Genomic DNA, 17031 nt, shown 5'->3' on the forward strand with positions numbered 1-17031 from the left:
GGCTCCAAAGAGTGAAAATTTGGACAAGTTCCATTACCTCTGGGTCTCAATATCCAGGTTTGCCATCTTAAAAATGGACTCAGCAAGCCTGTGTGTATTAATTTCTAAAACCAATGCCTGAGAAGGTAATATGATTCAGTTCAAATACCGCCAGAATTTAGAACACATTGGATTTTTCACATGAGATCTCATTAGCAATAATGTGCAGTATTACAAACACTAGCTGGGCGAATATGGTACTTACAAATCAAATACAGTACTTATAAACTTATAAAACAGACTACGTTTACTTTTGGTTTTCAAAATTATACAATATCATTTTATGCCTTCACTTTCCACATGTATTGCTTTACTTTTGGGGTTGTGACAGACTCTGCACTTAAGAATACTCCGTATTTAGGACTGGTAAAAAAGTAAATACAGTATTAAAAATGTTTATGTGAATCATCCAAAAGTGAAGAACCAAGATCTGTTTTTATTTCATAAGTTTCTACTGCACACCTGTTATATAGAATGTCCACTATTAGCTAAATCTAAAATAAGGATAAATAATTTGAAAGACAAATGGATGTTTTCCTCCTCTTCACAAACCAGAAACAGCTTTTATTTGTGTGATTATAAAAGTAGTATTTCTCAGCTCATTAAAAAAGGCGTAACAAAGTAAAAATCACTTATAAATCCCACACAAGAAAATCACTCAACCATTTTGGTATATTTGACTCTAGTTACTCTAGTTAGCTGTCGAGTTTTTTATGTATGCTTAAACAAAATTAGAATAATCTATATATGATGATAGCTTTACCTTTATTTAGTTCATAAGACATCATGTATTTCATTTTTTATCAATAAATATCAGTCCACATCATTTATTTATGTATTTATGTATTTATTTATTTATTTATATCTTATTCAGGACTACTGCAGTAGGGGAGTAATCAGGCTTAACTCCGAATTCAGCAAAGAATGCTGGGGATTTATGGCCAATGAGCAGGGTGAGGGGATCAGCAGATGGAAAATTATTGAGGCACATTATCATTTTTAATAGATGCATAGTATCTGAATGCAATGTAATTTATTTAATCAATTCCCACTGATGAACATTTACACTCTTTCCAAATTTTGCTAGTGACAATTTTTATATATACATTTTTGAATACTTACCTGATTATTTAAAAGCTTCATTTGTGAATAGCATGTTAAGCTCTAAGATTTTCATTTAATTATTTAGCAAATCATCTTTATTGAAGGGAATAAAGTTATATAAAAAGGTATCGTTCCAGAAAATACAGGCTTATATATGCCAAAGCAAATACTGTCAGGTACCAGGGGAGTAAAAAGGATAATAAGATTAAAATGGTTCCTGATGGCAAAAGACTTTTTAATCTAGGAGAGGGACAGCTATATACACAGACAGCATAGCACAAGGAATGCATGCAGCAAAATAGGGACAACCACATGTTAACTAAGCATGGAATGAGCAGTTGAATCTAAGTGGAAAGCAATCCTAACTTACAGCAATTGTTTTCTGCTCAAACAACTAAAAATGACAGAAAAGAGACAAATATTATACTGTTGACGCCAAGGCAGTATCCAAATACTTTTGGCTTAGTAATAACACATGACATTCTTACAGCACTTAATAAAATATATTTATAATAATCCCATGAAAATTACAGATGAGATAACTAAGTTTCAAGAAAGGAAAGGAGAATTACAGGAATTGAGTCATTATTATGTCCAGCACATACATCATATTTCATTCCTGTAGAATGTAAGCTCTAAGAGGACAAGGACTTATTATTCACTTCCTCCGTAGCCACAAGGAAGTGTGGATTCAGTAAATGTGTGTTAAATAAATGTATCCCCATTTTAGAGATGAGAAAATGGAGGGCCCAAAAAATAGTTACATATGTAAGGTCACACAACTATAAAATTAAGGTTCAAAACTAAATTCAGTATTCCTCCTTTAACTATAAAACACTTTGGCTATTAGCTGAAACTTGGAGATCATTTTATAACCCTTAATTCAATGTTATGGAATATTTGTTCTGAATGTATAATTTGTACTTGTCACTAAAATTTAATTAAGTCAGAAATAGAAAATGGAATTGCCTTAAAAGGAACAGTGTGGCTAATACTCCACATGTGTAATGACAGTTTGAAAAGCTTTATTTTACTATTTTAAGCGAGGCAAAAGAGGGACAGAACTTTGAATTTTTTATTAGATTTAAATTTTAAATAATGTAGTAAAAAAAAGGAAAATTCTATACATATATCTTTCACATGAGGGAAAAAATAGGGGACTATTTTAATTGTTATTGTGCAGATAGATACTGCAAATTACACATGAGTTATCCATTCATTAAAGCAGACACAGGATGGCCTTTTTTGAAGTTGTAGGCCACACTTTAGTTCAAGTTACTAAGAAATTCTTGAAAACAATCAAAATGCTTTTCTTCGAAAAAAAACAATCTATACTAATCGCCCCCCAATCAGTATGAATCACTGACAGTTAATACTAAGTAAATAGCAATGTAAAGCATTAAAACAGTGAGATTGTATCCCTCTGTTAAAGTCCAAAACATATCAATAATTCAATAAATATACAGTTTAAGAAACTAAAAAGTAATTTACTTTTCTGCCTGCTGACATTATTTTTCCAGAATATGTAGTAGCTAGTCACACATACCAATCCTTTTGAACATAAACCAAACTCATAGTATGAAAATACTTGAATATTTGCAAAATTCAATTCACTTAGAAGTCCACTGAAATAAATGATCCATAAAATAATATCCTCAACTAAAAACACAGAAAGCAACAATGTCCTAGATCCATTTGAAGATCAAGCTTTTCCTCAAGGAAAACTCTTGCCAACTTTTTTAAGTGTTTTATCAATCAAACTGCTCACCTGGCAAAAATCAAATGTGAAGAGGATAAAAATTCTGGAGTTTAGTTAGAATTTACTCTCACATTTTCCCATTCACTGTCTAAGAATAATGAAAGTCAATACGCAATGTTTTCTTTTGCCTATGTTAGTATGAAAACACATCCAGAGGAACCTTCAGTCAAAACCCCGAGGCGTAGGAATTTATTAGTAATCTAGAATAGGAGAAATTCAGGGATACAATTTTAAAATTTCATTTTAACCACTAGCTTCGATTTCTTCCTACACTAATTATTTTCTCAGGACTTACACAAACGTCCTAGACCTTCTCCTTCCTCCCTCCTACCATTAAACACCTTCTGAGAGGGGCGCCTGGGTGGCTCAGTTGGTCGGGGGACTGCCTCCGGCTCAGGTCATGATCCCGGAGTCCCGGGATCGAGTCCCGCATTGGGCTCCCTGCTCGGCGGGGAGTCTGCTTCTCCCTCTGACCCTCCCCCCTCTCATGTGCTCTCTCTCTCTCTCTCTCTCTCTCTCTCTCTCTCTCAAATAAATAAAATCTTTAAAAAAAATAAACACCTTCTGAGAACATTCTATGTAAAACGCACTCTGCCAAGTATTTGAGCATAACTTTATTTCAGCAAAGCTCACCTCAATCCTGGGATGAAATCTTAATTTCACAACTAAAGAACACTTAGAGATGCTAAGTAACTTGTCCCTGGTTACAAAACTGTCAAAGGCAAAGTATGTATGCATCTGAACTAAGATTTTCTGACCACACCACAACTGTAAACTATCACTTTCCTTGGTAATCACAGACTGCCTTTACAAAACATTGTACTATTAATTTTCACTGTTATTTTTCTTAATGTTCTCTAGGTTCATGTCTTTAAGAGCAACAACTGTGTTGTGCTTTTATATCTTACAGTATCCTTTAGCAGACTGATTCAAATTGCTTATATGATAGGGGTACCTGGCTGGTTCAGTCCGTAGAGCACGTGACTCTTGATCTCAGGACTGTGAGTTCAAGCTATGTTGGGCACAGAGCTTAGTTAAGAAAAAAACAAACACTGAAAGAATATAAAGTTTCTCAATGAAGCATTAAACAAACAACAAAAACAACAAATTGTTTATATAAGAATGACAAGCTACAAGTTTAAAGCTTCTCAGAGCTTCACACTTGTTAAATAGAAGTGATACCAAAAAACCAAGTGCTTACTGTTAAATGCATTCCATGTATTCATTCCTTTAATCCTCACAAGAGCCCCATGAAATCAGCACATTACTGTCCCATTTTGCAGATCAAAGAGCAAAGGCTAGAGAGGTTTATGCTACTTGCCCAAGATTAAGATTACAGCCAGTAGGTGGAGAAGATAGGCTTCAAAAGCCAAGGTATTCTGTTTTGAGTGGTTACTTGCTTAATATTAAAACTGTCCCTCTAGTACTAGATAATGGTTAAAATGAAATCATGTATTCATACAGTATGCAAATTTTAACTCTGGGCAATGATTTCTTGAATATGACAACAAAAGCACAGGCTTTTATTAAAAGTAAAAACAGACAAATGAGACTACATGAAGCTTAACAACTTCTGTACATCAAAGGACACAACCAGCAGAATGAAAGACTCCTTACAGAATAGGCGAAAAAATGTGTAAATCATATGATAAGGGGTTTATATCTAAAATATATAAAGAACTTCTACAACTCAACCACAAAACAAATAATCCAATTAAAAAATGGGCAAGGGTGCCTGGGTGGCTCAGTCCGTTAAGCATCCAACTCTTGATTTCAGCTCAGGTCATGATCTAAGGGTCATGGGATAGAGCCCCACTCAGGCTCCGTGTTCAGCATGGAGTCTGCTGGAGTGTCTACCTCTCCCTCTCTCCCTCTGCCCTTCCCCCCACTTGCACGCACACGCCCCCCCATAAGTAAATAAAATCTTAAAAAAAAAAACTACTTTCTGTCAATCACCTGAGTTCTACTCTCAACTCAGCACCTTAATAAGTTATTTTTAAAAAATGGGCAAAGGACTTGAATAGACATTTCTCCAAGGTGATATATAAATAAGTCAACAAGCATATAAAAATATGCTCAACATCACTTATCATTAAAGAAATTGCGAATCAAAACCACAATGGGATATCACCTCATACTTTTCAAAATGGCTACTATCAAAAACAAACAAGTTTTGGTGAGGATGTGGAAAAACTGTTAACTCTTGCACACTGTTGGGAATGTAAAATGGTACAACTGCTTTGGAAAACAGTATAGTAGTTCCTCAAAAAATTAAAAATAGAACTGCCAATATGATCCAGCAATCCCATTTCTTGGTATGTATCTGAAAGAACTGAAAGCAGGAGAAACTTGCAATGTTATACTTGTACACCCACGTTCATAGCAGCATTATTCACAATAGTCAAGATATAAAAACAACCTAAATGTCTACTGGCAGACGAATGAATAATGAAAATGTGGGGGGGAGGGTGTAAAATGAAATATTATATAGCCTTAAAAAAGAAAATCATATCACATGCTACAACATGCACTTAAAGGAATTATGCTAAGTGAAATAAGCCAGTCAAAAAGACAAATACTGTATAATTTCACTTACATAAGGTATCTAAAGTAGTACAGTTTTAGAAAAATAAAGAATGGTGTTGCCAAGGGCTGGCAGGCAGGGATAATGGGTAGTTGTTTTGTTGGTACAGAATTTCAGTTCCATAAGATGAAAAATTCCAGAGATCTATTACACAACAGTATGAAAATGGTTAATACTACTGACCCATATGCTTAAAAATGATTAAGTAAATTTTGTCACATATTTGTGCCACATTTTAAAAAATATTAACTCCTTTCTTTTCTTTCACTTCCTTTTCCTGTCCTCTCTGGTAAAGTATTCAACAGCAGTGTAATGAAAATGATAGATAAAGCAAAGAATACAACAATATAAAAAAATTGAGAAAATAAAATAAAACAGCCTCACGTTCTTATTAACTTATCATTAATTTTCCTAACCTAGAAACACCTTGAACCTCCAGTGAAACAGTATTCAATTGGCAAGACAATAGAGCATAGTGGTTGAAGGCTTTTTGGAGCTGAAAAGCTCAAGTGCTATTCTGATTTTGCTACTAATTACTCTGTGACCTTCGGTAAAATATTTTCATTCATTCACTCATTCATTCATTCATTCATTCATTCATTCATTTATTCATTCATTCATCAAAAAATGTTTACACATGGGTAAACCCGGTTAAACGAATTCCATCTCTACATAGGACTGTTCTGAGGAGTAAATGAAATAATTCATATAAAACACTAGGCACAAGGCCTGGCACTTTAAGTGTTCAGTAAATGTTGGCTATTATTATTAGTTTAAAGCCTCCAGAGCAGGACCTGAACAGAGTGAATTCAACTTGTCAGTCTAGTACACCATTCCTTAGTGATTTGCCTAATTAATCGATAATTATGGTGTTATCAAATCAGATACTATTTAGGAAATCATTGCTGACTCTATCATTCTTGCCAAATTTGTGCTCTTCTCTTCTAAAAAAAGCTCTCTACCAGGGAAAAGCAATGTCATCTCAGGTATTTGAAATGTTTGCTTTGGGAATAGTGTTCTACCCCAAAGGTGGTGGAATGGAGACCTGTACATGAGCCACTTGAGTTCCCTATTCCTCTCACTTCATTAGGGGCCTAGGCCTTATTTGAGGGTGAAGATGCGGTGGGAGGGGGCCACACAACCAAACACCCATATATATAAAGCTCCACTCAGGTAAGACGGGGCCAGAGAAATCTCCTGGCAGAATGACAGCTAAACCTTTACAGAAAGGACCGGAGAACCGGCAACACTCGTCTGTCAGCTGAGAGGCGGCATCTCGAAGGCAAGCCAGTGCAGAGGGAATCTCGGGCAGCCCATCCCAGGCCCGGCCCGGGACAGTCGGGGCCGGGGCGGGGGTGTGTCGGGATGCTCCTCCCGGAGCCCTGCGGCGGGATCTGGCAGGCCGGGGGTCCCGCCGGTTCCCGGAGGAGCGATGGTGGGGGCAGGGGCGGGCGACGCGGCGGTCTGGGGACCCGGCAGGTAGGGAAGGAAGGGACAGTGAGGGCCTCACCGCGGGCCGAGGGCAGCGGGTAGAGCTTCTCCGCCTTCTGCAGGAAGCGCTGGGCCTTCTCACGGTTGCCGGCGTTGAGGGCCTCCCGGGCGATCTCGACACATTTCTCCGCCTCATCCCGGTTCCCCTCCATGGCTTGCGCTTTCTTCCGTTTCCTCCGGTAGCGCAGCTACGGGGGGACGGACGCCGCGGCCGCGGCGGAGGCAAGCCGGCCCGGGGTGGGGGCGTGCGGTGGCGAGCGGGGAGGAGAGCAGGGGACCGTGGCGGCGGCGGCGGCCCGGGCGGACAGGCGGGCTCACAGCTCCGCCTCCTCACGGCGGCCTCCCCGCCCCCCGCGGGCCCCTACGGCGCGAGCCGCATCCCTCCGGACCCCAGGACCGAGCTCTCGGGCCTGGGAGTCGCGGCCGACTCGGCTGTCCGTGCGCGGCGCCGACACGCTCGGAGCCGACCAACGTGGGGGGGGGGGGGAGTAGGCGGGCGATACCAGCCCGGCTGCCCGCCGGGGTATTCCGTCGAGGTAGGGACCCCGCCTCCTGCCTTAGCAGCGCCGTGCCCCCTGACCTCCCAGCGCGGCCAGCGCAGCCAGCGCAGCCGGGAGCCCGCCCTCCGGGCGGCCGGGGCGACAGATGGGGCCTGGGGACGCTCGTTTCCAGGAGAAATCCCAGGGATCGAAGGGCCCGCCCCTAGGCCCTCAGCCTTGGGAGATTTCGGTCAGGTGAGCACCGCGCTGTCAGTCCCTATGAAGCGCTTCCGGCACAGGTGTTCAGAAGCACATTAGACCGTCGTTTGACCCTACCCACGGTAGTTTTATTTCAGCTACACACCATTTTCCTAATCCACATTCCATTAAATTGTCTCTCGGTACATCCAGAAGGTATGAACACTTTATTTGCAGTTTGCAAATTATTCTGGTGAAATGCCCTAGTCCTAATCCTTTGTGACCAAAACAAGGCAGGAGCCACCTTTTCTTAATGTATTAGCATTTCAGAAATGACTACTTGTTGGATTTTCTCCCTTCTCCCATTTTCATGGCACTTCCTCGTGAAATGCTGAACCATGTCATGTTGGGTCTCCTTGATGGGGGGAAGGGGCCACTTACTGCTTGGTTAAGGACATCCAAATTTTAAAAAATTAGGACAGGAACTTCCCGCAAAGCAAGTGTCAAAATGGTCCACTCAACCCAACCAGAAAATACTCGTTTTTTTCACAAGGTTCAAGCAAGCTATTGTTAGCATGCAAATATGTAACTCAGGACTTGCTAAGAAATACTCTTCTGGAAAAAAGGAATAGCATGCAGCTGCCCCCCCCCCCCCGCAAATGTTAACTACTGAAAAATTTAATTCAAGTAGACTTCAAAACACTGTAGCACATGAAGAAAACATGATCTCCAAAGTCTAAACTGAAAGTTCCCTCTGTGGAGGTAGCTATAATGCCCTCTCCCTCCCCAAATCCACCACAGCAATAGCCCACCAGTGTGATGCCATCACACAGAACAGGCACAGCCAACAAATTGAGATGGGTCAGCTTAGCCTAAGAAACAGCAACTTGCCCCATTGCCGCTCCTGCCAACGTTTTTTAAATACCTCATTACATAATATTAAAAAAAAATTACACTTGGGTCAGCTGACTTTATTGACCAAGTTCAATTTCAAGAGAAATATGCTTATGTTACTGGTGTATGAGATACCTACTCAAAAGAAAGGAATTCCCATTACAATCAAGCAAATTTAAAACACAACTAAGTTTGGGATATGACCTTTATTGAGCTTATCCACTGGAGTGGAAATAATGTCTGTACAAAACCAAATGTTTGTTACTATAACTTCTGCATCACAATTAAAATCCAAACAGTTTTTTAAAAACAGTCAACTCAATCAAAACCCACTACTTCAGAATCAATAGCTTCTTTGAAGCCACAGTAACACTTAAATATGGTTAAGACTCGAATGCAGAAATTTGGTTGGTTGGAAAGCTAATTAAACTTCCAACTTGCTCAAATAGAATTACAAAAAGGCAAAATTGTGTTTTTCACAGAGATACAGTCCACTGGAATCACCAACACTGGACAGCTGTTAAGAGTATTTAGAGTCCTGAGATAATAAGGAATCCAGGCATCCTTTAAACAGTCTTCTGTTGTCCTTTCTTCCCAATCAGAGATTTGTGGATGTGTGGAATGACACCTAGGAGAGGAAGAGGGATTAATTCTACTTTTCAATATACATATTTTAGATATCACACAACACTTAAAACCAAGACAGTTTAATGTTCAACTTGGAAAATGTCTTTAAATGCAAAGTATGTAAAAATTCATTAAATTATATACATAAACCAAATTTCATAATGCAACCACAGTGAAGATCAGTGAAAACAGGTCTTCTGCACTAAAAATTAATAACGAGAACTACACAATTTTTTCTACAAAGGAATAAAATTTTAGTATTTACATACCACCACCAGCAATTGTAGCCTTGATGAGAGAGTCCAATTCTTCATCTCCACGAATAGCAAGTTGCAAGTGACGAGGGGTAATACGCTTTACCTTCAAGTCTTTTGATGCATTTCCTGCCAATTCAAGTACCTACAAGGCAGATTCTAATCAATCTCCTTCCAATTTTCCTTAAAGCCAAAGCCCAGAGAGTAGAATCAAATCTTCATGCAGGTAAATCTACCAAATGACGTCTTCCCCTACTACCTGAACGGCAACACATGCAAAAGGGGGCACGCAATTTTATTTCCAAGAGCAGCAAACTCAACCAAGCTCAGAAAGATTCCTTAATGAACACCAGCCCCCTCTAGCGTTCTCAGAAGCTTCTAGCCGCGTTTAGGGCCTGGGAGTTTTTCTTGCATCACTTTCCTCCTTCCCTCTCGCTGCCTCCCCCCGCCAACCCCCCCAAACCTTTTCCATATTATAGGCGTACACCCATTTACCTCTGCGGTGAGGTACTCCAGGATGGCTGCGCTGTACACAGCGGCAGTCGCGCCCACACGTCCATGACTGGTCGTCCTAGATTTCAGGTGTCGATGAATACGGCCCACCGGGAACTTAATTTTAAGCACACAAACATAAATGCACAAAGATGTTAGAGTCAAAGACGGTAATATTACACGCGCGCCAAACCAAGGGGGCATGGACGCTGGTGCAGCAACGCGCCCCAGCATCGACACACGTGATCACCCCCCCTTCGATATTTATCGTATCGGCAAACCAAGTCGCGACACCGCATCACCCACGCAAAGACGAAACGCCCATCCAGAGCGATGATAAACAAGAAAAAAGGTGGAAAGAAAAACGCCACAATTCCCAGACTGCACGAACCACCACTGACCTGCAAGCCGGCTCTCTGTGAGCGGGAAACCGCCTTTGTCTTGGCCTTTCCGGAGTCCTTCCCAGCCTTACCGCCAGCCTGCGGCGCGCACACGCCCGCGAGCGAAGGAGGAACGGGGAATATAGGATTACCAGGGCGGTGTGCCCCTCCCCCACCGCGGCGCGGCCCAGGCGCGAGCGCGGCCCCGTGCCCAGCCGGGGTCTCTGGCCAGCCGCGCGCCGCAAGGGCGACCCCGCCCGCCGGCCCCCCGGTGCGCGCCCGCCGCGGCCGCGCGCCTCCGTCCGCCCGCCGGCCCCCAGCGGCGCTGCGCGCGCCACCCAACCGTCGCCGCCCGCCGCGAGATCGGAGGCTGCTCCGCTCGCCGCCGACAAAACACCTCCCCCCGCGCTTCCAAATCCTGTCTCCGCGCGTTCCCAACCGTCGCCACTTCACCCCCATCTCCCGTGTGTAACGGGTTTTTCTCCCATCGGCAAAAACCCGCGAAGTCTTCGAGCGCCTCCGCGAAGTTTACCATTTCGAATTCTGCTGAAGCTCAAACAAGCAAGGCAGAGAAAGGACTAGTCAGACAGCCAGCGAGATCCCACCGCCTACTCCTTCGTCGCACCGCGATTCAAACTGCGCTGTCTCCCGCCTTCCCCGCTCCCTTTATACTGCTGAATGTTCCCTCATCCGGGAACTCGGATTGCTCATCCCACCAATGGCTGCCACCCGCCCTCGGGATGCGTCCTTGAGGCCTCGGCCAATGAACAAGCGAAGAATAGGGTGGAGGGGCGGGCACTCCTCAGCTCGAGCCGCTATTGGGGAGTGGGGAAGGAGGTGGGGGGAGGGCCGAGGGATGGGAACTGAGGAGAAGAAGGGCACGGCGGCGGGAGGGAAGAAATAGAGCGAGTTACGCTGCCGGAGCGAGGAGACCCGCCGGCTATGGTCACGTGTTTGGGAGGAGGAGCTGAGAGTCTGGCTCAGGGGAGGGGCACGCGGTGGCGCCCCCGGTCTCCCAGCCTGATCCCGGAGGCTTCGTGTTGTGGCCTCCGGATCCAACTCGCCCCCCTTCTCCCCGACCCCACCGCGCTAGCACCCCGACCAGAGCGCTTCGAAAGCCGAGACCCGCTGGCCCACAGCCTTTTTTCCGGGACTCGGGACACCCTCTTCCCCGCCCCCCTCCATCCCCAGCGTCTCTTCTGGTCTGACAGGTGGCGCGTACGCGTCGATTGAGACTAGCCCCCACTCCTCCGTGAACCACACACAGGCTTAACGGAGATTTCGTGTGTCTTCCCCATAGGCAAATCCCCAGCCTTCGACTGATCGCGACCCGCTGTTCCCACGTCATCTTTAGCTGTATCTCCCAAATTTTCTTTCCTCACCACTTTTGTAAGCCACCCGAGAGATAGTTCCACGGGAACAAACGGTGGAGCAAAGTCACCTCGCTGGTCACAAAAGACCTTTTGGTCTACGCACGGAGAGCTTGGGGTGAGGCCGTATTCTTGAATCAAATCATAAACCGTATTTTTCTGGAGACTACATATCAATGGGTTGTACTTATAGACTGGCATCTATAAAGTTGATTTAGTGAAACCTGAAAACCATTATGTGTCAACTTTCTATACGAAACATTTTGCTACATGACAAATGTTCGATAAATGTCAGTGGGGTAACTCCTAACATGATTCACAGTTACAGATGGTCCATGTAATCAATTGCAAATGGTGGGTTTAGAAAACAGTCCTGTACACAGAGTACTATCATAATGCCAGCTACTTAGTCTTCCAACTAGTAGATTAATAACACCTGTGTGCATCTCCAGATGCTTGTGGTGATGTAAATCTTTCATAATTATAGTTATTACACTTTAACAGTATTTCCGACATGAAGTAATTTTGAAATATGTATTAAGTACTTTAGATTGGGTTTCAGTTTGAAAGATGTTATCAAATTAGAGGACTTCTCGGGACGCCTGGGTGGCTCAGTTGGTTAAGCGTCTGCCTTCGGCTCAGGTCATGATCCCGGGATCCTGGGATCGAGTCCCGCATCCGGCTCCTTGCTCAGCAGGGAGCCTGCTTCTCCCTCTGCTTGTGCTCTTATCTCTCTCTCTGACAAATGAATAAAGAAAAAATCTTTAGAAAAAATAGAGGACTTCTCTTTCTGGGAGATAAGTTCTAAAGAAGAGATCCCCAATAATTTTGATACTAAGGTTTATTATTTCCTCCCGTTGGAACTGAGGAATTGTTCATGATGTCATCAATGGAAGAATTAATCAGTTCCCCCACTGAATTGATATAATGACAGTAAAAAGCTGTGAAGCCTGATGTATTAGTTAACCTAGGCTCCACTGGGCCTTTCTGATAAACAACTCACAAGCCAACATTAATACTTTTTCCAGTTTAGAGACTATGTTCTCTTTGTTACGAGGCCCAACTAAAGGAATTCACTGTTGCCTCGCTGAATAGAGTTTAATAGAATGAGCTCAGGAACAGGTAGAAATAGATTCTGCTCTTCCTTCTTGCTGTCATCATAGTCACTAACCTTTTGGAACTTCCAGTTCTTCTATGAAAAGGGTATAGTACCACCTATTTTCTTTTCTTTTTTTATTTTTAAATATTTTATTTATTTATTTGACAGAGAGATGGCGAGAGCAGAAACACAAGCAGGGGGAGCAGGAGAGGGAGAAGCAGGCTTCCCTGTTGAGCAGGGAGCCCGATGTGGGGCAGGATCCAAGGACCCTGGGATCATGACCTGAGCTGAGCTGAAGGCAGCCGCTTAAGGACTGAGCCACCCAGGTGCCCCAGTACCACCTATTTTCACGTGGTTGTTGAAAGATTAAAGGAGAGGGTATTCGATGTACCCTTTAGCATGTGTTTGTCACACAGTAAGCATTCAATCATAACTATGATTATCTTCTACCCTGGACCTTGGGGAAGGGTGAAATAAAGTATCTTTGATTCCTAAGTATTTTTTCCTGTCTAGTACATTGTCTTCCTTTGACATGAAAGTGGCAAGCCTGAAACCTGCCCAAGTATGCACAACCAAGGCATCCATCCTCCAAACTAAAATCCTAAATTGGTTTAATACATTCCATGGTTTTCCTCTTCCTCATCCTCCCCAAATTCATCATATAAAGATGATTACATTAAGAGAAACCTATGTGTTTGTTTACAGTGGTGATGAAACCAAGGCTATAGTTTTAAATACCCAGTTGCCCAGTTATATACTTCCCATGACCACAGATTTCATACACTTAGTTCATAAATACAGGGTGTAGGTTACAAAGAAGATCAGCTGAGTCTACTCTACCCCAGTCCACGGCCATTTCAGGAAAAACAATTCAAAGGTCATGGGGCCCAATATATCTTTTAATACTGTACTAAATTTATTTTTTCTATACCTAACAATCCTCAGAATGTTTGGAAACTTGCTTTTTTAAAATAAAAAATTGAAGGTCTTTTTTTTCTCATATCCTTCCATTACCTATTGTTGGTCTTTAAGATTTACTGAGGGAGGGAGTCTATGTGTTGATATGTTTTCCCAAATAAGATTTCACCTATATTAGTAGTTTATAACTTATCCCACCAGCTAAACTGTAAATACTGTGCATCACAATGCATGATGCATAATCCCGCCCTAACAAAGGAATAGAAGTGATATATGCCAGGTTGGTGCTGCCAGCCTGTTAGGTAAACTAGAACACAGTCATTAAGTTGTACTACGTGCCAGGCAACATGCCAAGCAATCGCAGTTGGGAGACAGGATATGTAGAGCTTAGGTTCTTCTCTCGGTCTAGCTGAAAGGATTAGACAAGGAGGAAAATTTAAACAATGCTCTAATCATTAAGACCCCATTAGTAAGGCTGTTAAAAAATAAGTTACTGATTGGCTGCCAAATCAACAGTTTCTCTAAAGGACAAAGACAACCATGGGCTGGAGTGTTTTGAAGAGTTTATGTTTAAATGGACACAGGGAGAGTTTAACTAGACTGGCAGGCTGGTGTAAGGAAGCAGCAGCTAGAAGGTAGGTGTGGAAGAGATTCCTGGTCATATCCCTTTATCTATTTTCCCAACTTCTTGAGGAATAGCACTTTCAATTTTTAGTGGGATACTTCCTCATCAGAATATAAATACATCTGGCCAGAAAAATAAGTTTTCACAAAAGGGTGTAAGCAGCAGTAGGCACAACATCCAGGATATTTCCTTAAAAAAGACAAGCCCTTTTCTTCTTCTTGCGGACTAGAATGAAAACAGAGTTGGAAAACCATTTTGGACCATGAAATGAACATGGGAATATAGGTCACACATGAAGGAATAATGAAATAGAACAAGCAAGTGATACTATGGAGTATCAAATCTGCCCTGGATCTCTCTGAACTTTTACATCTATTTTGTTTGAGTCACTTTTATTTTGGATTATCTGTCACTTGCAGCTGAATCTGATCTTAACCGTTACAGTAAGTCAACATCCTAAATCTTGGAAAAAGATGGCCAACTTTACCCCGAGGAACTGAGAAAACAATTAATACTTCTGAGAAGGGAAAATACAGTGTTCATTGATTTTAGGATACTAATCTAGCATGGGGCATATGGCAAATCATAAAAGGGAAAATTTTTGTTAGAAGCCTGGCAAAGATGATGTATGTCACTTAGGGATAAAGCCTAAAACCAGTCTAACACTGTAACCAAGAGAAGGATGTAAAACATCTTGAAAGAAGAATCAATAAGATTTAGTAACTGACTGGGTATGACATTTAGAAAGGCATGGGCGGTGGACACAAATAAATGAAAGGGCATAAAAGAAGATACCTAGGTTTTTAGATTGGTGGTCTGGGATATAAAGTAGCATCTAAAGAAATGGGGAGGGTTGCCTGGCTGGCTCAGTCGCTGGAGCCTGCAACCCTTGGTCTTATGGCCATGGATTTGAGTCCCGCCATTGGGTGTGGAGCCTACTTAAAATAAAAAATTTAAAAAATAAAATAAAAAAAATAAAGAAATGGGGAAGCCAAGAGGGTGGATGTGAATGGACAGAGAAGAGAAGAACTAAGTTAGGAAAGTTATGAAATATTTAAGTTGACATTAGAGGAATTCAGGTGGAATTTTCAAGTAGGTACATTGGAGCTTGTGAAAAGAAAAGGGCAGGAGCTTGTGAAAAGAAAATGTTTCAAAGATATATCCCACAGAGCATACCTAACAAAAAATTTAGATAGTGATGTCAGAACCGTTAAAAGATAAACTGAGGCATATTAAAAAGTGTAAGAGATTATTGGATCAAAATTTGATTGGAATTGGGCAATGCCAAACCAGAAATACTTAGGGGCCCTCCACTGACAGGAGCTGGGGAAAAAGACTTACATAGAGAAGGTGTGGAAGCAAAGAAAGGAAGTTATTTGATTGGCTATAGCTTAAAGCTTAGTTGACTATTTGTTATTAGTTGTGTTGTTTCTATTTCATAACTTGGAGGCATTTACAGGCTTAGATTTTGTAGGCTGAGGTGACATTAGAGCCACCTTAGTGTAATGGCCTCCTTGTTTATTTAATTGAATACCCCAGATGACAACATCAAGGAAAACCGTGAACACAATTGAGAGCTAAAGAGCAGCCAAAGGAAAAGACCCAAAGAAGTGAAGTGTGTGTGGTGTCTCACTGGGCATAATGATTCCATACTAAACTAGAAAATTCCCCATAGTTACAATATCTAACAAGATGATGTTCAAAACATTTCCACAAGTGTATTGCTAGCTCTGGGAAATGAACATTAATCAGTTATTGATCCTTACTATTCTGTTTACCAAAGATGATGATGTTGCCAGAGATTCTGAGAATAAATCTGGTTTTATCTAAATTCTTGGTTGTTACATAAATTTCTTACGCCCAGTGTTACAAGGCATGGGTAACTAAGACAAGCCCATTGGCTAACTTCTCTAAGTGTGAAATTCCACATAGTTATCTTAGTATGAGAGGGAATCCAAATGCCATCTTCATTCTGAGGAGGAAAGGGAAACACTACAAAAGAAAAAAAAAAAAAAAAAAAAAGACAAGAGTCTAAAGCCATGGAATTTATACTTCATACCCCTCCACAAACTCAACTCCAGGGCAAAAACCATATGAAAGGGGTGGCCATCACATCCATTGTTAAAACTTTGTAGAGATAAGTGTGACCCCACAGTCCACTCAATTGGACGGAAATAGTTCAAGAGAAACATCTATAGGCTTTTCCAGACCCTTAGATTTTCCCAGCTTTGTTTTGTGTGGTGGGTGGCGGGTGGGGGAGCAGTTGAAACTGTTTATTAGCACAGAACAACCCAGGGAAAGCTAACATACAGCTAACTATCTGAGAATCATCTTGTTGGCTATTGTAATTGCTTAAAGGAGATTTCTGAATGAAAATCCTCTCAGGAGAGAATTTAATTAGTGCCTTTGGCCATAGATACCTGTGACTGTCTCTGTCTTAAACAAAATACGTAAACTCTCTAACTAAACAACAGTGTTTAAGACATCAGTGTTATTCTTTCTGGATGAATACTGTTTTCATTGTCTTCTAGTGTCCTGATGTTTCATGAAATAGTCATTTATGTCTTCAATAAGCCTTCTCTACTGCTCAGAATCTCAGCAGGAAACAGTCTGAGACAATCTCTTCCTCCATTAATAGATTAATCCAACAATTCTAGGCAAGAGCTGTCCAGGTCATTTATCATATTTCACCACAGGATATGGAAATTTACATGCTGG

The 17031-nt window shown here is 41.8% G+C and overlaps 2 protein-coding genes and 1 long non-coding RNA gene across 4 annotated transcripts in view; 1 reads left to right on the forward strand and 2 right to left on the reverse strand.

Annotated features, from left to right (window-relative positions):
• The window catches only part of DNAJB14 (DnaJ heat shock protein family (Hsp40) member B14), a 47155-nt gene extending 39671 nt beyond the window's left edge, over positions 1 to 7484 (reverse strand). The window contains exon 1 of one of the 2 annotated variants that reach the window (XM_025873502.2): positions 6997 to 7451. In XM_025873502.2, the coding sequence (XP_025729287.1) occupies positions 6997 to 7129 (133 nt within the window). In that variant the 5' untranslated portion in view covers positions 7130 to 7451. Of the gene's footprint in view, positions 1 to 6996 lie in introns of both variants that reach the window. The other variant, XM_073892023.1, reaches the window with a different exon arrangement.
• Positions 7485 to 8735: 1251 nt separating this feature from the next.
• On the reverse strand, positions 8736 to 11008 carry H2AZ1 (H2A.Z variant histone 1). The gene is made up of 5 exons (XM_025873504.2): positions 10834 to 11008; positions 10323 to 10400; positions 9925 to 10038; positions 9445 to 9574; positions 8736 to 9176 (listed from the first exon to the last, which is right to left on the reverse strand). Exons 1-5 carry the CDS (start codon positions 10834 to 10836, stop codon positions 9115 to 9117), a joined length of 387 nt encoding a protein of 128 aa, XP_025729289.1. The 5' UTR covers positions 10837 to 11008; the 3' UTR covers positions 8736 to 9114.
• A 3011-nt stretch (positions 11009 to 14019) lies between these two features.
• LOC141372639 (uncharacterized) overlaps positions 14020 to 17031 on the forward strand; it is a 31402-nt gene continuing 28390 nt past the window's right edge. The window contains exon 1 of the long non-coding RNA XR_012377990.1: positions 14020 to 14323. This is a non-coding gene — a long non-coding RNA (uncharacterized lncRNA). The remainder of the gene's footprint in view (positions 14324 to 17031) is intronic.

Source organism: Callorhinus ursinus, unplaced genomic scaffold (assembly GCF_003265705.2).
Source record: "Callorhinus ursinus isolate GAN/ISIS: 27379988/994484 unplaced genomic scaffold, GSC_fseal_2.0 scaffold4, whole genome shotgun sequence".
Taxonomy (NCBI): Eukaryota; Metazoa; Chordata; class Mammalia; order Carnivora; family Otariidae; genus Callorhinus; species Callorhinus ursinus.